The sequence below is a fragment of the Mobula birostris genome, chromosome 6 (genome assembly GCF_030028105.1).
Source record: "Mobula birostris isolate sMobBir1 chromosome 6, sMobBir1.hap1, whole genome shotgun sequence".
In the NCBI taxonomy this organism is placed as follows: Eukaryota; Metazoa; Chordata; class Chondrichthyes; order Myliobatiformes; family Myliobatidae; genus Mobula; species Mobula birostris.
The window spans coordinates 143,056,878-143,082,324 of NC_092375.1; the positions used below are offsets into that span (position 1 = coordinate 143,056,878).

At 40.1% G+C, this 25,447-nt stretch overlaps 1 protein-coding gene across 2 annotated transcripts in view; it reads left to right on the forward strand.

The window, feature by feature from the left end:
• Positions 1–313: 313 nt before the first annotated feature.
• Positions 314–25,447, forward strand: part of cops8 (COP9 signalosome subunit 8) — a 36,369-nt gene continuing 11,235 nt past the window's right edge. The window contains exons 1-4 of one of the 2 annotated variants that reach the window (XM_072261487.1): positions 314–435; positions 3,204–3,274; positions 3,961–4,009; positions 14,338–14,470. In XM_072261487.1, coding sequence (XP_072117588.1) covers positions 358–435; positions 3,204–3,274; positions 3,961–4,009; positions 14,338–14,470 — 331 coding nt within the window. In that variant the 5' untranslated portion in view covers positions 314–357. Of the gene's footprint in view, positions 507–3,203; positions 3,275–3,960; positions 4,010–14,337; positions 14,471–25,447 lie in introns of both variants that reach the window. The other variant, XM_072261488.1, reaches the window with a different exon arrangement.

Sequence of the window (25,447 nt, forward strand, 5' to 3'; positions counted from 1 at the left end):
CAGTAAGGATTAGCAGAATTGGACCACACAGCCACTATGGAACCAGTGGTCAAAGGGACTTCTTGTTTGAATGCCTATCATTATGTCACTCAGAAAGTGAAAATAATCTTTTCCTTGTATTTAAATTGATGTATAACGATGTTATATGGAATTGTTAGCATTTCCTCAGTAATTGTTATTTGGCGCTGAGGCAGATCAGCCTGGTCATGCCGCACACTTTGCCTTCTCAGCAGCTAGGCTGCCTCACCTCCTCCTGGGCACCAGGGCGGCGCTGCAGAGTCGCGGTGGGTGTCGCCTGCGCGCGACCCGGAAGAGGAAACGTGGAAAGGAGAGGACGGCAGCGAGGGGTCAGCGAAGATGCCCGCTGTGGTGATGGCGGGCAAGTCTGTTGCGTTCAGCAAGCTTCTGGAGCAGTGCGAGACGCAGGAGCTGGAGGTAGCGCAAGAGCGAGCGGGATGGTCTCCACAACTGGGGCTCGAATTCGGCGGAGCGGTGGTGGGGACTGGGTGGGTGCAGCGTGAGAGGAGGTAGCACTCCTCCCAAGCAATCGTCATGTCCTCCCCAAACTATCATCATTCCCCCCCAAACAGTCATTGGCTCGCTCACCTATCCTTCATCATGTACCCCCTCGACCGTCATCTGCCCCTATCAGCACCCTTCATCATTTAAACCAACCCTCACCTATCGTTATCCCAGCCAGCTGTCAACAAACTCCCACGCGTTGTCTCCCCCTCGCCATCTCCCCACCAATCGTCATCATCTCCCCCTACTTTTCCCATCATCTCCACACCTTCTCCTGTCAGGTCTACTCCACCCCCGCCATTATCTCCCATCCTCGCCCATCTTCTGGCCCTAGCCGTCACTCTCCATCCCCTAACTTTTCTTTATCTTCCACGTTACCCTTTCACTTGTGCCATGCCTCATCCCTATCTAACTCTTGACTCTCAATCCAAATCTCATACCTCCAGATCTCCCCACCCCACACTTCTCTTGCTTGTTCTCAATGTCTTCACTGCTCCCCCTCCCTCTGGCTTTGAATCCTAAGGTTCAAACTGAATGCCAGTAATGACTTCACAAGAAGGCTGACACTCCTGGGTATTATTGATGCAGTTATATTCAGTGATGGATGCTGTCGTTTGTGTGAAGCATTTTACAGACGCCCTGCATGCCTTTTAATATGAACCTCAGTGATCCATTTTGTAGAAGATTAGGAGAGGCCTTGTTATGGGCTCTGACCAACGTTTGTCCCCCTCAACATTTTTGCAATGGATTGTTGTGTTATTGTTACATTATTTGTGGCAGCTTGACTCCACATTTCCTACATTACAACAAGCGTTGTGATTTTACAGTATGAGTATAAAGCATTTGGATGTCCTCAAAAGCACAGGATCAATGCAAAGCCATTGTAGGAATGGAAAAATCTGCCAATGTATCTATGCTAATCTTGAAAGGTTGCAGGGTTTCTAATTGAGAAAGTGATTGTGAAGGCAAACTGGATAGACAGAAAAATTGGAAAAGGTAGAGTAAAGGTGGCTGTGCAAATTCATGAAGATCCCTAAGTAGTAAAGCTTTTTATTCCCTAATTGAAAGGATTACATACAGAACTTATTCACAGAAAGATGATCAGTGACATTATCTAATTGTAGCAATGTTGGAGCAAGAGAGTACATAATACAAAGCAAAGTGATTTTTATAGCCATGGCAGGTGACGGGAACTTGAAAAGTTGCTGCAGAGTATCTAATCTAAATGGCATTTATACCCTGGGTGTGTATGGCCATGACAATCAACTTGATCGCAACCCTACTCATCCCACATATCTCAGCATATGCATCACCCGGAAGCCTACAGCCAAAACACAGCCACTTGGATCTCCTAGAAAGGCAGGGTGAATCTTCAGCCACCCACTCAATACTGTCCAGCATTGCCAGATTATTTTTTGTTGCCCTGTAGATTGGTTGGTAAGTCCCAGTGTGTGATTTTCAGGCTGGTGAGGATTGGAATTGGTTTGTTATTGTCACATGTTCTGAGATCAGTGAAAAGCTTGTCTTGCATACACTTCATACAAATCAAATCATTACAGACTCCATTGAGGTAGAATAAGGTCAAACAATAATAAAGTGTAACAGCTAGAGAGAAAGTGCAGTGCAAGTAAACAATAAAATTCAAGATCATAACAAGGTAGGTTGTGAGGCCAAGCGTCCACTTTATCGGACTAAGGAACCATTTACTAGTCTTATAACAGCTGGGTGAAAGCCGTCCTTTAGCCTGGTTGTATGCACTTTCAGGATTTTGTATCTGCTCCCCAAACGAAGAGGGAAGAAGAGAGAATGTCTGAGCTGAGAGAGGTCTTTGATTATGCTGGCTGCTTTACTGAAGCAGAGAGAAGTATAGATAGAGTCCATAGAGTGGAGGCTGGTTCCTGTGATGTGCTGAGCTGTGTCCACAACTCTCTGCAGCTTCTTACATCCATGGACAAAGCAGTTGCCATACCAAGCCGTTATGCATCCAGGTGCATTGATAAAAATTGGTAAGGGTCAACAGGGACATGCCAGATTTCTTTAGCCTACTGAAAAAACAGAAAAGATGGTTATGGCTATGGCGTCTACGTGGCTGGACCAGGACAGGTTATTAGTGTTTACTCCCAGGAACTTGAAGCCCTCAACCTCAATGCTGAGGGGCTATGCGGCCCAGCTAACAAAGGTTTAAATGGATGTCTTTAATATCTCTGAAACAGTCCATTGCCCCTGCAGGTTTCAAGGCAGCCACCATTTTACCAGTGCCCAAGAGAGCAAAGGTACTGTAATTGGCCTGAATCATTTCCACCCATTGGCACTGACTCCAACAATCATGAAGTGCTTTGAATGACTGAAAATGGATCGTACAAAAACAACCTTCTAGCTACATTGAACCCTTTCCGGTTCGCCTACCACTCAAACCAGTCCACTGATGATGACATAGCTTCAGCTCCCTCCTCTGTCCTGCCCCACCTAGAAGATGATGTCTCGCATGCCAAGATGTTGCTTATCCACTTCAGCTCGGTTTTTAACATGACCGACCCTCAGAGGCTGGCGGGTAAAATGTCCTCTTTGAGACTCAACATCCCTCTCTATGACCAGATCTTGGACTTGTTAACAGTAGCTTATTAAAACTGGAAGGTTATTCCATTTTTTAGTGAAACTTACACCTTTATCTTGATTTGCAGGCTCCTGGTGGAATAGCAACACCTCAGGTTTATGGCCAATTGCTTGCATTGTATCTTCTGCACAACGACATGTGAGTACTGAAAAATGGAGCAACATTGCATAAAATTGTATCATTTCTCTGAGCAAATTATTGAGTTAAATTCACCATCGTGTTTTAAGTTTGTGATCAAGAGGACTGACGAGGGCAGGGCATTAGACGTCTGCAATGACTTTAAAATGATATTTGACTAGGTTCCACATGGTCATCTGATCCACAGCTTTAGATTACATGAGGTCCAGGGTGATCTAGCCAATTGGATACAAAATTGGCTTGGTAGTTGGAATAGGAGGGTTTTTCAGATTGGAGGCCTGTGACCAGCTGTGTGCTGCAGGGATCACTGTCGAAGGGATGTTTCCATGCTATTTGGTTCTATAACCTTTAGAATTTAGATGACAATCCAACTTCTGTCTAAATGAAATTTTACTCTTTTTGATGTAATGTTTCAACCAAAAATGAAGTGGCAAACCTCATATTTTTATGGCCATTGTCTCCTCTTCTCAAACTGTTCACAACTTAAGGGAGATGTAATGGTTTTGAAGGTCTTAATAATTTTCAAACTAAAGTGAAGGTTGAAGATAGTTGCATCAACTCAAAATTTACTATATCATTCCATATACTGTAAGCACTGGTGGAAATGACTGTACTGGTGCTTTAATGATCTTTAAATATAATGATTGCTATGTTGAAAATCATGTTGTTTCTGTTCATTATTACAGGAATACAGCAAGGTATCTCTGGAAGAGAATACCCCAAGCCATCAAAACAGTGAGCTATAGTTTAACAAGCATTTTTTTGCTGAACTATTGTTTGTCTTAAAAAAAAGGATTTGTATTTCTATCGTACTTAGTGTATAATGAAACAGTTAATATACACATTATTAAACTTCCAGACTGAAAAACATTGTGATATCTGAGCATCTTAATAGCCAAAAAAAAAAGGTATAGTCTAAGCTAAAGAAGTTGATTATTTTTATCTATTTTCCATCGCATCTCTATAAATGAAGGTGCATCACCTTTGGAATTACATGGCTTGATAGAAAGGTTTATGTGATTCGTTTGCTGTGATGAATTTGAGAAACGATGTTAAAAGCTATAACCGTAAGCGTGCAAAGGCAAACACTTAAAGAATTATACATAGCTACAATAAATATCTGTTAAATGTCCAGAAACCCAGCAGTAAAATTGGTCCACCCAAAGCCAACAAAACAAGATAACGTTAGAACAAAGAAGAAGACTTATAAAAGAGCAGTACATCTAAGTGTTATGTTTTGTGACTCCAAAACATAAAACTAATTGAAAGAAAGACACGGACCCAGGGATAACTCATGTACGTTCTTAGTTTTACTTTAGTGAGCTGTGCACATGTGACATAGTGGTGTAATGGTGTATGCCATTCAAGTGCATACAACCCACAATGAATTATGTAAACAACAGAGAAAGTTAAATCAAACATGTTTGCAATATTACTTGAATATTACTGAAATATTAATTACACAACACTAAAGATTAGAAAGATCTCAGATTTCGGCAAAGGAAGATCAAGAAATTTACAAAGAAAGGAAAATTAGATTAAAAGAGTAATCTATGAAGAAGTATAAATGACCATAAAGGTTTTAGATTTGTAAGAAGGAAATGGTTAGCAAAAGTAATGTAGGTCCCCAGAGTACTGAGATTAGAGAAATTATGTCAGGGAAAAAGGAATTAAAGGAGAAATTAAACAAAATATTTTGTTTCATAAAATAAAAGGTGTATTTTCTCCTGTAATGTAGCAGAGAACACCGAGTTTGAGTGTGAATGGATAGCTGGGGGATGAAAAAGACATTAATCGACAGGACAGAAAGCTAATACATCCTCAAATTGATGAGCTCAATGTCTTGAAATAAGTGGCCACAGAGATAGCTAGTGCACTGTTTTTCCATCTCCCAACTCTGAGATTCTAGAAGGATTCCTGTATATTGGAAAATAGCAGATTTAAGAAAGGAGTGACCAAGAAAACTGCTATCAAGCTAGCCTTGGACCATTAATAAAACAGATCCTAGAATCTGTTACTAAGGTAGTGATAACTGTACCTAAAAAATAATAGGGTTGAACAGAATTACTATGCATTTCTATTTTAAATCATTAAATCATGTTTCCCAAATCTTAAGAAAATAGGAGGTTAACCATGATGGAAAAGCAAATTATTATTTAAACATTGCGAGACTACCAAATCTTGTGGTACAAAATGATATCAATATGTTCTAGTGCCTAAAAGTAGAGCAGTTAATGAAGAAGAAAAAGTGGTGTTTTTATTGCAGACCATTTGGCCTTTACAGCAGGTGGTATGCGATATAAAAATAGGCAAGTTTTAATGTTACTATTCAGACCACTATTGCAAGTAGAAATGGAGTACTGCATACTAATTTGGTCTCCATTATTCAAGACAGAATATGCATGTATTGGAGCAGTGTAGTGCAGACCAGGTAATTCGTGCAATGCATGAAAAGGATTTTGAAAGGGATCGATGAGAGAAACGTCAGAAGGCTATTTCTTCCAGTAGCAATATTTACAATAAGATATTTTCCATTTATGACTTGAATGAGGAGGCGCTGCTTCTCTAGCCTTTTGTTGGAATTCTGTACTCCAGAGAACTGTAGAAGGAGAAATTTACAAGCAATTGAACAAAGGTTTAGGAAGTGCCCAGGAGAGTAGTGTTGAGATCAGGGACTAACTAAATACATGAGGAATATCTGATTTTAAATTCAGAATCAGAATTAGGTTTAATATCACCGGCATATTTCGTGAAATTTATTAACTTTGCGGCAGCAGTACAATGCAACACATGATAAATATAGAAAAAAACCTGAATTACAGTGCATCTATGAGTGTATACGTATCTATGTGTAGTGTGTGTGTGTGTGTATACGTGTATGTGTGTATTATATATGTATGTATATAAAAATAAGTAGTGCAAAACCAGAGAAATGTTAAAATGTTAAAAAAAGGTAGTGAGGTAGTGTTCATGGGTTCAGGGTCCATTTAAAAATTGCATGGCTGGGTGGAAGAAGCTGTTCCTGAATCACTGAATGAGTACCTTCAGGCCTTTATACCTTCTTCCTGACGGTAATGATGAGAAGAGGGCATGTCCTGGGAGTCCTTGACGATGAATGCTGCCTTTTTGAGGCATCACTCCTTGAAGACCTCTTGGATACTATGGAGGCTACTACCCATGATGGAGCTGACTAATTTTACAATTTTCTGCAACTTACTTTGAAATTTCAAAAATATCTATGATTAAGTGCCATAAGAGTTTATCAAATAAAGTAAGAACACTTGAGATTGGGGCTAAAATACTGTCAGGAATTGAGGATTGGTTAAAACAGAAAATAGAGTAGGTGTCAAAGGTCATTTAGAGTTGAGAAGCTAGAACTAATAATGCATCTGCCGGTTCTCCTCTATCCACTCGCCAAGATTTAGTCATAAAATCTTAGAGCTATGCAGCACAGAAACCAGGCCCTTCAGTCCAATGTCAGTGCAAACTAAGTTTCCTAACTGAGCTAGTCCGATTTGCCTGTGTTTGACTTAAGCCATTCCTGTCCATGTACCTCTCCAAATGTGTTTTAAAAAATCATAATTGTAACTACTTCTTGCACTTCCTTTGACAACTTCTTTTCATATACAGACCACCATCTGTGTGGAAAATGTTGCTGCTAAGTACCTTTTAAGTCTTCTTCTCCTCCTCACTATAAACCATTGTGGTCTCCTTTTGGGCTCCACAGCTCTAGATAAGAGACTGGCTATTAATCTTATTTCTTTTCTAAACCTCTAAGATCATCCCTCAGCCATCTCCATTCCAGGGCCTAATCTCTTCATAACTCAAACCCTCCAGTCCCAGTAGTTTCCTTATAAATCTTTTAACATCATTTCCAGTTCAATGAGACCCTTTTAGTAGCAGAGTGACCAGTACTGTGCACAGCAGGCCAAATGTGACATTACCAACATCTTGCACGGCTGTAACATGATGTTCCAATTCCTGAACTCGGTATCCTGATTGATGAAAGCAAGTGTGCCAGATGCCTTCTTCACTATACTGTCTACCTGTGTCACCACTTCCAAGGAACTATGTATCTGCAACCTGAGGTGCAGTACTCACTAGGGCATTTGTTTTGCAAGTTCTGCCCTGATTTACCTTGCTAAACAGCCTTGCATCTATCTGAATTAAACTCTTTACCATTCTTCAGCCAATGGCCCATTGATCAAGATCCCATTGTAATATTACACAATCTTAAAAAAAAAGTGAAGATTTATTTAAAGTAATTTTCTCCTTCATGAAGCTGTGCTTACTCTGACTAGTTAGATTGATTTTCCAAATGTACTGCTATCTCCAGTAGTTGATTTAACATTTTTCCAATCCCCTCACACTTCTCCAGAAAAGATGGAGTTTTTTTTTTGAAAGGTTCTATCTGTTGCTGGCTGGCTTTATCCCTGTCTAATTTTGAGCTCTACCAGAAGTGGAGTCTTCAAATATCTGTACTCCTACCTTTCTTGCCTCTTAATCATTCCCAGGTTTACTCCTTTTATTGTTGATTCGCCTTCAACTGTGTAATCCTACAATGCTGGAATTCCCATCCTTAACCTGACCACTGCTCTTCCACTTTTTCCTTCTTTATAGTGTTCTTAAAACACTGATATATTTGATAGGATATTCACCAGTCCAATACGAGGGACAGCTGTCAAATTCAACGTGATAATGCACTAGTAAACCACTTTTTGGAGAGCTGTGTAAATACAAATTTGTTTGTGTTAAATACTTCAGAACTTGGCACTGAATTAGAAAAGGTTTTAGAGTATTTTTTTGGGTGTTAAGATATTTTTTTCCACTGAAAAAGGTTTCATAATTTATAAGCAAAGAACATACAGCAAAGAGCACTTCAATCAATTACAGAGTTTCATCCAAAAAAGAATGATGAAGTCATCAGAATGTCACTTTACAAGGCAGGATTAAGTGTTGCCAACTCAGAGGATTTTATGTTCGCACACGGTCCTTATTAAGATGTATTTTCCTGCTCAAGTTTGCATGCCTTAATTAGAGGTTCTTCAAATGCATATGTTTTCTTTGGAATGCTGTTGAATAACCTGACAAAGAAATGGAAGAAGTTGTTTAATTCAGACAAGTCTAATGTGTTGTGCATGTGGGAAGTCAGCTTCAATCGGGACCCTTGGGAACATGGATTTACAGAGGGATCTTTGGTGCGAGTCCATTTCTCCCTGAAAGTGACAACATAAGTGGATAAGATGGTAAACAACATATGCTTTCATCGCTGAGGGCGTTGAGTTTAATAGTTGGCAAGTCATGTTGCAGCTTGGATTAAGATGCATTTGGAGCATTGTATGTAAAAGAGATTCACCAGAATGTCAGCTGGATTAGGGAGTATGAATTATAAGGAGAGGTTGAGCAAACTTGGATTGCTTTCTCTGGCATGTTTGAGCCTGTGATAATGACCTTATAGACGTTTGAAAAAATATAAGAATCATTGATTGGGTAAATAGAGTTTTTCCGGGTATTAAAGTATCAAATACCAGAAGGCGTAACATGGAAGATGCAGGGAGGATAATCTATAGGAGATTTGAGGCAAACCTTTTATTCCCTAGAGAGTAGTAGGTACCTGGAAAGAGATGCCAGAGGAAGTGGTGGAAGCAGACACGATAGTGGAGTTGAAGTGGTACTTAGACGGGTATGTGAATAGGCAGTTGTGATTAGAGTAGCATCGTGGTCAGCACTGACATCATATGCTGAAGGGCCTCTTCCTACACTCTACTGTTCTTTGTTTTAATGCTAGGAGAGCGCTAAGATTATGAAATACAATGGATTCTGGTTAATTGAGCCTTCAGTTAGTTGGGACATCCACATATTAGGGACAATTCTTTGAGAACAAAAACTGACTGAGAAAATTGCCAGGCTTCCCTTTGTTTATTTGGGACACTATGCTACTTAATTGTGACTGGAGACTGTTGCTGAACAGGTTCTAACTAGCGTTAGTCACACACACACTTGTGCAGCTGTCAGACGTTATACTGTGTTTAAATGAAACAGTTTTTAAATAACATTAGTTGCATGAGTTTGTGTTGAGAAAGCAGTGATTTTTGTCACTGATAGTTGGCGAGAAATAAGCAGTAAGAAAATTCCGAACTGTTTTGCTCACTGCACTTTCAAGCAATCAGTCTTGAAGATGCCAGAAATGGCAGGAAGTGAAAAGAAAATGATTTCACTACTTCAACAAGTTAGGAACTACAAAGAATTTGAAAGTATATACAATCATCTTTAATGTTGCAATAAAAATGAAGATTTGGAGGATGCAGTTGTCTATATTAGCATTATATGAAAACAATTCATTATTTGCACTAGGTGTCAGTGCTGATTTTGTTCATTCCTTATATAACTATTAGGAACTAATGCACAATTTTACAGTACTGTAGTACTATTGGTAGTGTTCTAATTTATTCTGCATTTCATTTAAATACATCATTTATTACTCAGTTTGTCTTCTTTATATCTTTTCAACTACTTCCATGAACCTGGCTAATTGGGCCAAAAAGTATTGGTCCCTATATGTCCCACTTAACCGGAATCTACTATAGTTAAATTGAGACAAAACATTGGACTACAATGGTGTCTCTTCCATTTGATAATTTTTTTCATGTTTACCATAGCATGGATTTTAGTTTAATCAGTCTCAAGAAGTCTCAGTGTAGAAAGGCAGTCTGTTTCAATATTGCCCTGTTCACTGATAGGACAATGCTCAATCAGTGAATGGGAGCACAAGTTGCCGACTGAAGATTGAAAAAAACAGTGTTTTGTGGTAGCTTCTGGAGTTTCGACTGCACCCAATCAATCAACATGAGCTCAAGAAGAAGTGACTTTGCACAGGTCCACAATTGAAGATTAAAAAAGCAATGCTTCACAGCAGTTTTCAGAGTTTGGACTGTGCCCGATCAGTCAACAGGAGCATGAGAAGTGACTTAACACAGGTGAATAAAAATAAGGCGGGGCAAGCAGAGTAGCCATTGTGTGAATGGGCCAGTGTGAGAGTGGCTTTGGCTCATCAGGTTTGGGCAAGGTAAGTATCTGGTAGGTTTCTTCTTTTGCTTTATTCTTAATTTTTCATTTGTTTGGGCACAGTTAGCGCAGTGAGAATAGCTCCAGGGGCAGTTTTGTGTTCTTTGTGCCAGATGTGGGAATTGTGGGAGACCTCCAACCTCCTGGATAACCACATTGGCAGCAGGTGCACGAGCTGCAGCTCCTCAGAGGACGCGTTGAGGAACTGGAGCTGCTGGTCGATTACATTCGGCTCATACAAGAGACTGAGGAAGGCTGATAGAAAGGAGGTACAGGAGGAGAAAGGAGGTTGCAAGAGACAGAAGAAGAAAGAGAAATAGGCAGTCGATGCAGAGTACACCTGTGGCCAATTGCCTCTATAATAAGTATACCGTGAATGTAGCCGCAGTGACCGTGTCTTTGGCACTGAGTCTGGCGCTATACCTCAAGAGAAGAGAAGAGGAGTGCAATAATGATTGGAAATTCCTTACTTAGAGGAATAGAGATGAGATTCTGTGGACGCGATAGAGTCATCTAGATGATATGCCTCCAGGTGCCAGGGTCATGGACATGCTGGATTGGTCCACAGCATTCTAAAGGGGGTGGGGTGAGCAGCCAGAAGTCTTGGTACATTTTGGCACCAATGACATGGTTAGTAAAGGTCAAGAGGTTAACTCGCTAAAGGTGAGGAAGTAAAATCTGAAGAGAGATTTTTGGAAACCATATAGAAAGCTTAAAAGCAGAACCTGGAGGGTGGTAATCTCTGGATTGCTGCCTGTGCTACATGCTGGTGAGGATAAGAATAAGAACATTTGGCAGGTAAATGCGTGCCTGAGGAACTGGTACAGTGAGCAGGGGTCCAGATTTCTGGATTATTGGGGTCACTTCTGTGGAAAGTACCACGTGTACAAAAGGGACTGGCTACACCTGAACCCAAAGGGGAACAAGATCCTTGGGGGCAGGTTTACTAGAGCTGTTCAGGAGGGTTAAACTAATTTGGCAGGGGAATAGGAACTAGAGTGATAGGGCTGAAGATGGGATAGTGTGTAGTCAGACTGCTAGCAAGGAGAGGCTGATGATATGGCAAAATTGCAGTGAACGGAATGTAAAAGAGGGACAAAATTGAAAAGGGTGATGAATACAGGACAGAAAGTATATTTGAATGCACACTATACAGAATAAGGTAGATGAACTTGTAGTACAGTTAAAGATTGGCATGTATGACATGGGAATCACTAAATCGTAGCTGGGAGCTTAACATCCAAGAATACATTTTGTATTAAAAGGACAGGCAGTTAGGCAAAGGGTGTGGTTTAGCTCTGTTGGTAAAAAATGAAATCAAATCCTTATAAAGAGATGACATAGGATCGGAAGGTATAGAATCATTGTGGGTAGATCTAAGAAAATGCAAGGGTTAAAAGACCCTGATGAGTCTTATATACAAACCTCCAAACAGTAACAAAGATGTAGGCTATAAATCGCAATGGGAGATAGAAAATGCATGTCAAAAGGGCAATGTTACAACAGGCATAGGGATTTCAATATTCAGGTAGATTGGGAAAACAAGTTGGTGCTGGATCCCAAGAGGAGGAATTTTTAGAATGCCTACAAAATGGCTTTTTAGAGCAGCTCATGGTTGAACCCACTGGAGGATCAGCTCTTCTGGATTGGGTGTTCTGCAATGAACCGGAATTGATTAGAGAGATTAAGGTAAAGGAACCCTTAGGAGCCAGTGATCATAATATGATTGAATTCACCCTGCATTTTGAGAAGGAGAAGCTAAAGTCAGATGTATCAGTATTATAGTGGAGTAAAGGGAATTGCAGAGGTATGAGAGAGGAGCTGGCCAAAATTGATCAAAAGTGAACATTAATGGAGATTACAACAGAGCAGCAATGGCTGAAGTTTCTGGGAGCAATTGTGAAGGCATGGGATAGATCACCCCAAAGAAGAAGTATTCTAAAGGGAGGATGACGCAATTGTGGCTGACGAAAGAGAAGTCAAAACTAACATAAAAGTCAAAAAGAGGACATAAAATAGAGAAAAAATTAGTGGGAAGTTAGAGGATTGGAAAGCTTTTGAAATTCAACAGAAGGCAACTAAAAAGTCATAAAGAAGGAAAAGATACACTAAGACTGTAAGCTGTTGAATAATATTAAAGAGGATACCAAAAGTTTCTTCAGATATATAAAAAGCAAAAAAGAGGTGAGTGGATATCGCACTGATGAAAAATTAGTAATGGGAGACAAGGAAATGATGGATGAACCGAATAGGTATTTTGCATCAATCTTCACTGTGGAAGATACTAGCAGTATGCTGGAAGGTCGAGAATGTTAGGAGGCGGAGGTGAGTGAATTTGGCCATTACTAGGGAGAAGGTTCTTGGGAAACTGAAAGGTCTGAAGGTAGATAAATCACCTGGACCAGATGGTATACACTCCCGGGTTCTGAAAGATGTGGCTGAAGAGATTGTGGAGGCATTAGTAATGATCTTTCAAGAACCTCTAGATTCTGGTATGATTCCAGAGGACTGGAAAATTGCAAATGTCACTTCACTGTTCGAGAAGAAAGAGAGGCGGAAGGAAATTGTAGGCCAGTAAGTCTGATCTTCATGGTTGGGAAGATGTTGGAGTCAATTAATTAATTAAGGATATGGTTGTGAGGTACTTGGATGTCCATGATAAAATAGGCTGAAGTCAGGGTGGTTTCCCTTAAGAAAAAGCTTGCTTGACAAATCTGTTGGGATTCTTTGAAGAAATAATAAGCAAGATAGACAATGGAGAATCGGTGAGTGTTGTGTACTTAGATTTTCAGAAGACCTTTGACAAGGTGCCACACAGGATGCTTCTTAACAAGCTAAGAGCCGTGATGTTACAGAAAAGTTACTAGCATGGATAGAGAATTGGCTAATTGGCAGGAGACAAGGAGTTGGAATAATGGGAGCTTTTTCTGGTTGGCTGCAAGTGAGTAATGGTGTTCCACAGGGGTCTGTGTCGGGACCATTTATTTTTTACATTATATGTAAATGATTTGGATGACAGAATTGTTGGCTTTGTTGCGAAGTATGTGGATGATATGAAGATAGGTGACGGGGCAGGTAGTGTTGAGGAAGCAGAAAGCCTACGGAAGGACTTCAGCAGATTCAGAGAATGGACAAAGAAGTGTCAGATGGAATACAGTGTTGGGAAGTGTATGGTCATGCACTTTGGTAAAAGAAATACAAACACGGACTATTTTGTAACTTGGGGGGAAAAAATTCAAAAACCTTTGGTGGATAGAAGTCCCTATCCAAGTCTGGAAGTGTGCAGGATTCTGTAATGGTTAATTTGCATGTTGAGTCGGTGCTGAGGAAGGCAAATGAGATGTTAGCATTTGTTTACAGTGAACATAAAAATAAGTTTGTAAAGTTGTGTCTTTATAAAGCACTGGTGAAGTTTCACTTGGAATATTGTGAGCAGTTTTGGGCTTCTGATCAATGAAAGGATATGGGAGAGTGTTCAAATAAGGTTCTCAGAAATGATACTGAGATTGAAAGGCTTATCATATGAGGAGGATTTGATGGCTCTGGGCCTATATTCACAGGAATTCAGAAGAGTGAGGGGTTGAAACCTTGATCGAGTGGATGTAGAGAGGATGTTTCATATGGTAGTGAAGACAAAACCAGAGGGCACAGCCTCAGAATAGAGGGACATCCATTTAGAGTATGCATGAGGAGGAATTTCTTGCCAAAGAGTGGTGAATCTGTGGAATTCATTGCTACAGGAAGCTGTGGGAGCCAAGTTATCGGTTATATTTACAGCAGATAAGTTCTTGATTAGTCAAGGGCATAAATAGGGAAAAGGCAGGAGATTGAGGCTGAGAGTGAAAGGATCAACCATGATGAAATAGTGGAGCCTACTTGATGGGCTAAATCGCCTAATTCTGCTCCTATATCTTGGTAGTCTTGTCGTCTTATCATCAGTTTTAATACCTGAAATCTCAATGGTTTACCTTAATGTTACTTTCTCTTCTAAATTGTAGGCTAATCCTGAGCTGGGAGCAATATGGTCTGTGGGGCAGCGTGTTTGGCAAAGAGATTTCCCAGGAATTTACTCAGTAATTAGTTCACATCAATGGTCTGATACCATCCAGCCTATAATGGAGGAACTAAGAGGTATGAAATTTTCAGATTTTCTGATAAATTGAGAATCCGGCTGCTTATAATCCTTGCCAAATGAGGGGCTATTGAGTATGGACACCGTGGAAAAGAACTAGCAGTTAATATATTTTGCACTGCAGTGTCATAGAGTCATCCAGCACTGAAACAGGCTTTTCAGCCGCCTGGTTCAGGCTAATCAAGTTTTCTCCCTGAATTAGTCTCCTTTATCTGCATTTGGCCCATATCCCTCTAAACCTTTCCGATCCATGTAATTATCTAAATGTCTTTTAAAATAGCTGTATTTGGATCTGTTAACACTCAAAGTGGCACTTCTGTCTATGGTGTGCTTTCAGGTATGTTGTTGAGTGGATTTCGCACAGTCAGTCTAGCTTCTCAGTGAAATGTCAAATGGATCAGGTGCTGCAGAGATTCGTGTAGGGAAATACGGAATAGGCAAAACCTGCAACAGCATCTCCTCCATGATCTCCATCAGCACAGCCTGGTATGGAAACACCAATGCTCTTGAAAGGAACATCCCACAAAAAGTGCACCTAATTTGTGGATTCTGAAGAACCACAGACTATTCCACACATTGGGCAGGTGGCTGATAATGAGAGTGGCTGGATAGTTTGTGAGCTGGAGCCCTACTGCTTGCATGATGATGTATTAAATGTATCTTATCAGCTCCCATGCTTCAGGAAGCAGGGTCTCAGCCCATCTTTTCTCTCATATTTCAAGCCATCCATTTCTGGTATTATCCACATAAATCCTTCCTGCAGCCTTTTCAGGTTAATGGCATTGTTTCTGTAACTAGGTGTTCATAAATGCGTACAATGTTCCAAGCACTGTCTCACAGGTGTTTTGTACCATTGTAGCACGATGTCCTAGCTCTTGTACACAAAGTCTTGACTGCAAAGACAGGTAGACCTACCAACCCTGCCCAGCTATGTTGCCATTTTCCAGGAACTATGTACCTATAGCCCTACATTTCCCTGTTCTCTCTGTCATTTACTATGTAAATTCTGCCTTGGCTTATCTTATCAAAATGCAGTGGTTCACACTTGTCCAAATTAAATTCATCTGCCATTCTTTGGTCCACTTTCTCAGTCGATCTATATCCTGTTTGCCTACTGAAACAACAGGTCCAGAGCAAATGCCATCTCATTGGCTCTGCACTTTCATTCATAGCTTGTCACACCAGACAGCCAGCCACTCTAGTGTTGTTTGGTTGATCTTGAGCAGGTCAGTGTCAGCTAAATCAGGTGAGAGTGGATAGTTGCACAGAACGTGTTCAATGTGCTGTATCCTTTCGCCACACTCACAGGATTCGCTGGTCCTTAAACCCCACTTCACCATATTGTCTCCTGTCCTACAAACTCCCGCTCTCGCTCTGTTGAGAGTGCACCACTTCTGTCTCTCAAGCAGTGCCCCGTCTGGCAACATTTCTGTGGGGCCTTGCACTGTTTTGTTTGATAGGGTTCTGGCTTCTGTTTGTTGCCAGAGGTCAATCCTGTATGTCTGGGGGGATGTTCCGTACGGTAGTTCCTCCACTGCAGCAAAGCTTTTCCTCGATATTAGGCAGTTGGAAACTGGCTTATAATAATGTAGTGTGTGCCATGGATCCGAGTTCTGTTTACCTTTTTCAATTTTTGTTGTAATGTGTCTTCGGATCTCTGGGGGAGCAATGCCTGCAAGTTTGTAAATGATGTTAGTGGGTGTGGGGCACAGTGTGCCTGTGATTATTCGGCAGGCTTCGTTAAGCAATGGATCTATTTTCTTCGCATGGGCTGATCTGCCCCACACAGCTGCACAATATTCTGCAGGTGCATAGCAAAGTGCTAGAGCAGTTACTCTAAGTGTGTGAGCATTAGCTCCCCATTTCCTGCCTGCTAATTTTTTCAAGGGAGGATTGCGAGAGCCAGTTTTCCCTCGGAGTTTTTGGATGTGGGTGGCAAATGAGAGCGTCCTATCCAGTGTGACGCCTAGGTACGTTGGAGTTGGATGGTGTTCGAGCTCCTTCCCACACCAGAAGATCTTGAGTTTCCGAGCTGCTTCTCGATTCCTCAGGTGGAATGCACACACTTGAGTTTTTGATGGATTTGGGTTCAGAGACCATTTTTCATAATACTGCTTCATTGCTTCGAGGACTGCTGTAAGTCATACTTCAACTTCTTGGAAGGGGTTAGCTTGTGTTGCTATACATAGGTCACCTGCATAGATAAACCTGCGTGTGTTAGGAAAGGTTGGTTGGTCGTTTGTGTAAACATTAAATAGTAGAGGTGCCAGGACTGATCCCTGTGGTAGTCCGTTCTTTTGTGGACGCCACGTACTCTTAATTCCATTCATTTCTAAATAAAATCTGCAATTTTCTAGGAGGCTTCTTATTACTTTGACCGTGGTTTTGTTTTTTAACATTTTAGATAATTTCAGTAGAAGGCCTCTGTGATTCACAGTGTCATATGCTGCTGTTAAGTCAACAAATACAGCCCCTGTAATTTGTCATATTTCTTTTTTTTTAATTTTATTTTTATTTGGATAAGGAATTCACAAGTATCATCTACTTTTTTCACACGTATAACCTTTTCTGTTTTTTATATGTATAAAACTATAATTATTTATACATTCTTAAGTACACATTGAGATGATATAAAAGGAAATTAGACACTTAAATAGATAATTATGTACAGTGGTAATTCTAATCTATTAGGCTAAGTAATGGTATTAGTTGTTAAGAAAAATAGTAATAATAGTTTCCATATATCTCTTCTGGACCATCTCTACTGGTCCAAAATGTTGCATGTAAGCCTATGTAACAACCATTGTAGGTGTTTATATCCTAATTTGTTCATGCTTGCTCCTGCCCCCAGACATAATTATCCAATCCCTATGTACTTATTTACTTAATTTTATCATTTTTTATCCCTTTCCCAAATCTTTTCCTTTACTTGTATTAATTCTCTATTTTCCAAAAGAAAACAAAAAACAGTAAACATTTAGACTAGGGGTGCTTACGTTAGCAATATTACTGTGTTGATGAGAAGAGCAGTATAAATCATTAGGAGAGTCATCTAAAGTCTGCTCGCATTGGGGTTATATATTCACTCCATTTATTCCAGATTTGATAAAATTTTTCTTTTTGCATCCTCAGGGAGTAAGTCAACTTTTCCATTTTAAATATTTCCAAGATAATTTCGTGCCAATCTTCTGATGTAGGTGGTATTGGATTTAGCCACTTTCTAGTGACTGATTTCTTACTTGCCGCTAAGAGGGCCTGCAGCAACTTTATATCTTCCTTCTGTTCAAGAAACAATACATGCCCCAAATAGAGCGTCTCAAAGTTCAGAGGTATCTGGGACCTAAGTACCTTAACTAATGTTCTATGAATACCTTCCCAATATATACTTAATTTAAGGCAATCCCAGAAAATATGAAAATGATTTGCCTCCTTGGAGCTGTACCTTCTCCAACACGTCACGTTTGTGTCTTTATATTTTTCCTGATATGGGGTCTTGAAGTATCTTATAATATTTTTCCAACAATGTTCTCTCCAAGTCAAGGAATTAGTCGAGGACCACTGAAAGCTGCAGATTTTCCCCCAAGCCTCCTCTGAAAGTACCAACCCCACTTCTTTCTCCCACTTCTCTTTAATATACAATGTGTTTACATTTTTAGCATGGGAGAGTGCATTATATAATCGAGAAACTGATTTACTAGGTATTGAGCTGCAAGCCGAATTCAGAATCTTGAAAAATTCTAATTCTACTGTTGATAGGTCTGTATATCTACAACTCTGGTTAACATAGTTTTGTACTTGAAGGTACCTAAAAAAGTCATTGTGTTCTGGGCCATGTTTGTCCTGCAGGATTTGGAAACTTTGTAATACTCTTTTATCTATAAATGAGAGGTGGGTTGTAAGACCTTTCTTTATCCATAGTTCAAATCTTTTATCTCCTCTGTTGGGAAGGAATTCGGTATCATATGCACACCATCTGAAGAGTTTTAACATGTTATTAATTCCACACGAATTAACCACCTTCTGCCATACTTTTAATGTAAGATTTATCCAACTGTTTTTAAATTTTTCCAATTGGGCCATCAATCCTTTGTCAGCTATTGAGGCCTGTAGAGGAAAACTGTCAACTAATCCAAATTCTATTTCCTTCCATCTAGCCTTATATTCCCTATTACACCAATATGACAGAGGGATTATCTGTGAGGCATAAAAATAATTTCTCAGGCAAGGAAGAACCATACCTCCTCCTCCTTCCTTCCCTAACTGTAAGGTGTTATATCGAATTCTATGTTTCTTTCCTTGCCAAATGAAGCGGGAAATCCATTTGTCCCATTCCCTGAATTGATTATCATCCACCTCCACAGGTAAAGTACAGAAAAGATACAGTAACCGAGGAAGAATATTCATTTTTATACTATTTATCCTTGAATTTAAACTTAAAAAGGGGATAAGATTCCATCTATGCATATCTGCTTTTATCTCTGAGATTAATGGCCCATAATTTACCTGTGACAGCATTGAAAGATCCTTCGGCAGGGTTATTCCTAAATATTTTAATGATTTAGCTTCCCACTTAAGGTCGTATGTATCCTGCAGTTTTTTGGATGGTATATAATTTAGGGACATAACCTGCATTTTCTTTACATTTACCTTATAACCTGATATTTTCCCAAAGTCATCCAACAGTGTAAACAATCCTATTAATGATTTTTCTGGTTCACTCAGATAGACCAAAACATCACCTGCGAATAACGCCACTTTCTGTTCAATCCCTGCCACCTTGATACCTTTTACGATTTCGCTCTGTCTTATTAGTTGGGCAAGCGGTTCAATATATAGCGCAAAAAGGAGAGGAGAAATTGGGCATCCTTGTCTAGTGCCTCTCTCTAACATGAAGGAGTCAGAGAGGTCCCCATTTATCTTAATTCGGACTGTAGGGCTGTCATATAGAGTCTGAATTACTTTAATAAATTTTTCTTGAAAGCCGAATCTTCCTAACACTCTGTATAGGAATGCCCAACTAACCAAATCAAAAGCTTTCTCAGCGTCCAATCCTACTACCATTGTCTCTGTCTCGTTCTTATTAACCTGTTCTAATATGTGTAGAGTTCTCCTTATGTTGTCCTGTGTTTGTCTTTGTTGAATAAATCCAGTCTGGTCTAAGTGGATTAGGCCAGGTAAAAGCTTTTCCAATCTGCGCGCTAATATAGATGTAAATAGTTTGTAATCTGAATTAAGAACACTAATTGGCCGATAACTGCCACATTCTAGTTTATCTTTACCCTCTTTAGGAATAACTGAAATAATCGCTTCTCTCCAGGAAGGTGGAGTTTCTCCTCTCTGCAGGATCCAATTAATGGTGTTAAGTAGTAATGGGGCTAACTGTGACTTCAGCGATTTATACCACTCTGAGGTAAACCCATCAGAACCCGGGGACTTCCCAGCCTTTAACCTAGAGATGGCCACGTTCAGTTCTTTGGCAGTTACTGGTTCTAATAAACTTTCATTTTGTAAATCTGTAAGTATAGGTAGATCTAAAGAATTCAATAAACTGTCTATATAGGGCTCATTGGGGGCCCGGGGTTGGGAGTACAGCTCTCGATAATATGTTTCAAAACTCTCTTGAATTTTCCCTATTGTACTCGCCACAAGCTTTGTCTTTGGATTCTTTATTTTATGAATTGTATTGTCTGCTTGCTGTTTTCGTAATTTATATGCTAATAATCTTACTGATTTACCTCCTACTTCATAATTCTTTTGTCTCAGGTAAAGAAAATTTCTTTGAGTTTCCAATGTATAAATATCGTCAATTTCACTTTGCAATTTCCTAATTTCCAGTTTTAGATTTGAATTACTTTTGTTGCTATCTACAACTTGAAGTTGTTCTAATTTTCCTTGAAGGTCTGCTAATTTTTGTGCATTGATTTTTTTCATGTGAGTGGTAATGGAAATAATTTTCCCTCTCAGTACAGCTTTCAATGTATCCCATAAGATCACTGGTGATGTTTCTCCTGTGTCATTAAGGTCTAGATATTCTTTGATTTCTCCCCTTAATCTCTCCATTACTTTTGGGTTATTGAGTATATTTGAGTTTAGCCTCCATAGTGTTTTCCTCATTTTCCTTTCCAGGATTAGAGACATAGAGAATGGGCTATGATCCGACAGATCAATTGTTGCAATATTACAGTTTTTTATCCTGAGTCTATCTGTATTAAAGATAAAGAAATAGTCTATCCTTGAATAGGCTGAATGAGGGAAAGAGTAATGTGTATAATCTTTACTAGTGGGGTGTAATTCCCTCCACACATCTATAATTCCCAACTCCTCCATCAATAAATTCATTTTCCGAGTCAGAGGTTTATTCTGAGTAACTATTCTTGAAGAATCTAATACAGGATTTAATCTAATATTAAAATCCCCTCCACAAATTACTACCCCTTGAGAACTGACCATTAGGTCAGAAATGTGTCTATAAAATGACCATTCACAACTTGGAGGAGCATAAACATTCAGCAATGTTATTTCTGTACCTTCTATTCTTCCTGTAATTTTTACAAACCATCCTTCTTTGTCTTTAGTCTCTGAAATATGTTCATAATTAAGAGTACTTGATATTAAAGTAGCTACCGCTCTTTTGTGACTCAAGTTATATGATGAATAAAATACATGCTTAAAGCCCATTCTTTTTAATTTTCCATGTTCAGATTGGCTCATATGTGTCTCCTGGAGGAAAGCTATTTGTGCCCTCTCTTTTTTCAATTTAGACATAATCTTATTTCTTTTAATTGGATTCAAAACCCCATTAACATTATAGGAAATTATTTTTACCAATTCAGTTTGCATTTTTCTCTAGTAGAAAAAAACCCCTCCTTTTCTAACCAAACAGTAAGCAATCCCTTCTCAACAGTAAACCAAGACATATAACCACACCCTAGACATTTTTGAACGTATAACATTTGAAAATTTTTCCCGACTTCCCACAGTGAGGCCTGAGCACCGACCCGCCTCAGTTCAGAGGGATAACCTCTATCTTCACCCTGTGTTAGAGGGCCCTCAGCAGTTTGAATAATCATAGAGAATTTTCTCCTATTTATGTCTCGACCATATTGCTATCATTCAGTCTATTTTTATTTTCAGTTACCAGTTTTCATCTTACCTTTAAGTCCGATTTACTCTTTTCAGTCATTTCTCTTAATTAATCTGTATTCTCTGTACATTCGCGTCTGAATATTTGCAGTTTTTCCTTGTAGTTTGACACTCTGACTCGTGTGGAGCATCCTCGCCACACTGGCTTCCATGACTTCTGCAGAATCCTCTCCAGTAGCGACTCTGGTTGGATGATAACCTTAATAGGTAGTCCCCGGTCCGCCAGGTCCAACATTGCCTCCTCCACCATAGCGTAAGTTTTTGTCCCTTCGTCGTAAAAGACTCTCAGCCGAGCTGGATACAGGGTCTGGAATCTGATGTTGTTTTCCTTCAGAACCCTCCGTGTTTCCGTATATTCCTTCCGCCTGGCAAGAATCCCCGGTGCGTAGTCGTGGTCTAAACTGATTTTACAGTTGCTCCACATGAAATCTTTCTTTTGCCATGCCCGTTTAAGCACCTCTTACTTCGTTCTGTAACTGAGAAATCTGGCCAGAATTGATCTGGGCTGGGTGCCTGCCGGAGGCTGTGGTGCCAACGCGCGGTGAGCCCTTTCTATCTGTAGGTCTCTTGCGGCCGGTATATCAAGGTTCTCTCTAAGCAGCTTCTCCGCGAAGGGAATCATCAATCTGGGTTTATCTTCAGTTCCTTCGGGAACTCCGTAAATCCTCACATTTTCCCTTCTTGAGCGGCCTTCTTGATCTATTAGTTTCCACTGGAGCTGCTCTTGAAGCTTTAGCATTTCTGCTATCACTTCCTCGGCGTTTTGTAGCTTCTCTTCAATTCCAACAATCCTCGCTTCGGCTTCATCTATCCGCGAGTTAGTTTTTACTATTTCTCCTTTAATATCTTCCAGCTGTTTGCTGTTATCTTGTCGGAACTCGCGAATCTCTCCGAGAATCAAAGACAGAGTCACCGATTCCCCCTTATTCTCTCCGTCCTGGCTTGCCGTGGGGGAGCTAGACCTGTCGCCTTGCTGCGTCTCTTTGTGTTTATCAGCCTTCAGAGTGGACTTTTTAATCTTGTTCTTAGACATCATCCTTGCCCCTTTTATTAATATAGTTATGCAATATTAAGTATTTGTCTAAGTTCGATTTTGGGGCAATTTACCTTTTTTGTCGAGAGACCTTTTCCTTACGCCGCCATTCCCTTGATGACCCGGAAGTCCGATCAATTTGTCATATTTCAAAGTCATCCTCAATATATTGGGTTAAGTTCAGGACTTGACCGCAGCAAGAGCGGCCTGGCCTGAACCCGGCTTAGTCTGGTGTTAGAAGATCTTCGACTAAGGGGGATATTCTTTTCAGTATGAGTCTCGTAGAGTTTATAGAGGGTGCAGAGCAAGGAAATCGGTCTGTAATTTTGAGGAATGTTGAGGTCTTTATTGGGTTTTAGGAGAGCAACAATTCTGGCTCTTCTCCACTTTTTAGGTATTTTTAATGATCTTAGGCAACAGTTAAAAAGGGACAGAAGCCAGTGGAGTGCTTTAGGTCCAAGATGTTTAAGGAATTCATTAAGAATCCCATCTATGCCAGCAGCTTTGTTGGATTTTAGCTGTGATACTTCATCCTTTAATTCTTCTGGGGCGAGAGGTGGAAAGTTGTTATTCCCGTTTGAGAGAGAACTCCATCTCCTGATGTTGCTTTTTCTTTTCCTCCATTCCTTGTTATTTGGTCGACCATTTAGTATTAGTTGATGGGCAACCTGATTGGGTGTTATGGCAGCAATTCTCTGTGGTGGTCTATTGTCTGAGTTGAGTTTTCGAACAGTTGCCCATGCCTTCTTACTGTTCTTGTTGAGTTTCCGAACAGTTGTCCATGCCTTCTTACTGTTCTTGGTCATGTCAGTTCTTACCAACGCTGTTGTCTCTCTTGGCTCAGTGGGGACAGAACTGACTGTCCCATTTTAATTGTGTCTTGACCAAACAGGTCTTGGTCGTATAAGTTGACATACTCATCATAACTTTGCTTGATATCACTAGTCAATCCCTGAGTATATTTGGTTCTGCAGCCTCTAGGTATGTTCTGCTGCACTACTTTCCAGATTAGTTGGACAAATTCATCATAATGATTAGGTTCTGGTGGTATGGTATTGATAAGTTGAAAAAGGGATTCGGAGAAAGATGTCCAATTCGCTTTTCTCAGGTTAAATCTTGGTAGGTACTTTGATGGTACAGGTCTCAGAACTGGAAGGGATTCTACCTGGACTGGATGGTGTTGGGATTTGGGTATATGTTGGAGGATTGTTCGTGTGAAGAGGTCGGAGTTTGCCGAGGTAACAAAGGCAAGGTCTGGGTTGTATCCTTTTCTCCATCTGTCACTTGTGAAGGTAGGGGTGTCCTTTGACTCGTATATCTTCTCCATTTGCATCGTCATCTTTGTATCCCCATTTGGTGCTATGGCTATTAAAGTCACCAATAATGAGGTACATTTTGTGCTGGAGATCTAGGTTAGGTGGCCAGATGAATGGTTCATTGGGGGTTTGTAGACCGAGATGATATTTATGTGTTTTGTTTCAACTTTCAGAAGTTCCATTGAGCCAGCTTGGATGTTTGCTGTGCTCATTACCATAGATTTATCTTTAACAAAGATTCAATTTCCATAAGTTTGGCTAGGGGTGTCAATAGCCAAGTGCATTCCTAGCACATAGGGTTGGTTGTTCAGCCTATGAGTTTCTTGTATGCTCAAGATGTCCGGTTTTAAGTTTGCCTGGATTTCTGCTTTACTGTGGCTGAAGCCTTCGATGTTGTGGCTAACGATTTTCATGATTTCCAGTGGGCCAAGGGTTTATCCTTTTACCACCCACTGGATCACTTGGTCTGGCGCGTAATGTCGGGATTGGTCTCCTTTCGGATTAACAGGGTCATGGCGCGAACGTACCCGACTCGACCCCGGCTCTCCACTGAACCCTGAATCACCTGGACAGCAAAGAAGCATATATCAGGAAGCTCCTTATTAATTACAGCTCAGCATTCAATACCATCATCCGCTGAAAACTAATTAATAAGCTCCAAGACTTAGTTCAATTGGATCCAGGATTTCCTGTCTTCCAAACTTTGGTCAGTTTGAATTGGCAACAACATCTCCATCAGCACAGCCTGATATGGAAGCACCAATGCCCCTGAAAGGAACATCCTACATCTACGTGAAATGCTGTTGCAGGAAAGCAGCATCCATCATCAGACCCCTACCTGAAGGAGGTACCATGAGGTTCAGGAACAATTATTACCCCTCAACCATCAGGCTCTTGAACCAAAGGAGATAACTTCACTCAACTGTCATTGCAATGTTCCCACAGCCAATGGACTCACTTTCAAGGAATCTTCATCTCTTCTCGATATGTATTGCTTATTTATTATTGTTTCTTCTTTTTGTAATTGCACAGTTTGTTATATTCTGCACTCTGGTTGAACACCCTACTTAGGCAGTCTTTCATTGATTTTGTTGTATTTATTATTTGCAGGTTTGAGTATACCTGTAGCGGCAGAAACTAACCTAAAATCCAAACAATTGCCATTAGCCTGCGATCCCAGATGGGGATGTTATACTTGAATGACACTTGCATTTCCTATGAAATGATTACTCCAATGGGTTGTATTCCTTCTTTCTATCATTTACTAGCAATTAGCAACATACAATCTTGAAGCGGTATTAAGTAGTGAGCAAAGATATGACCTCCACCGGTCCCAAGCCACAAACTGCCACAAAATAAGCAAGAAGATGGATGTATCTTATTCCCTTCTCTTTTACCATTCCCCCACTTGTGACTATTTACCATAATAAATATAATAAACACGCAACATTGAGCAATAGAGAACAGTTATATGGCTCCTACAT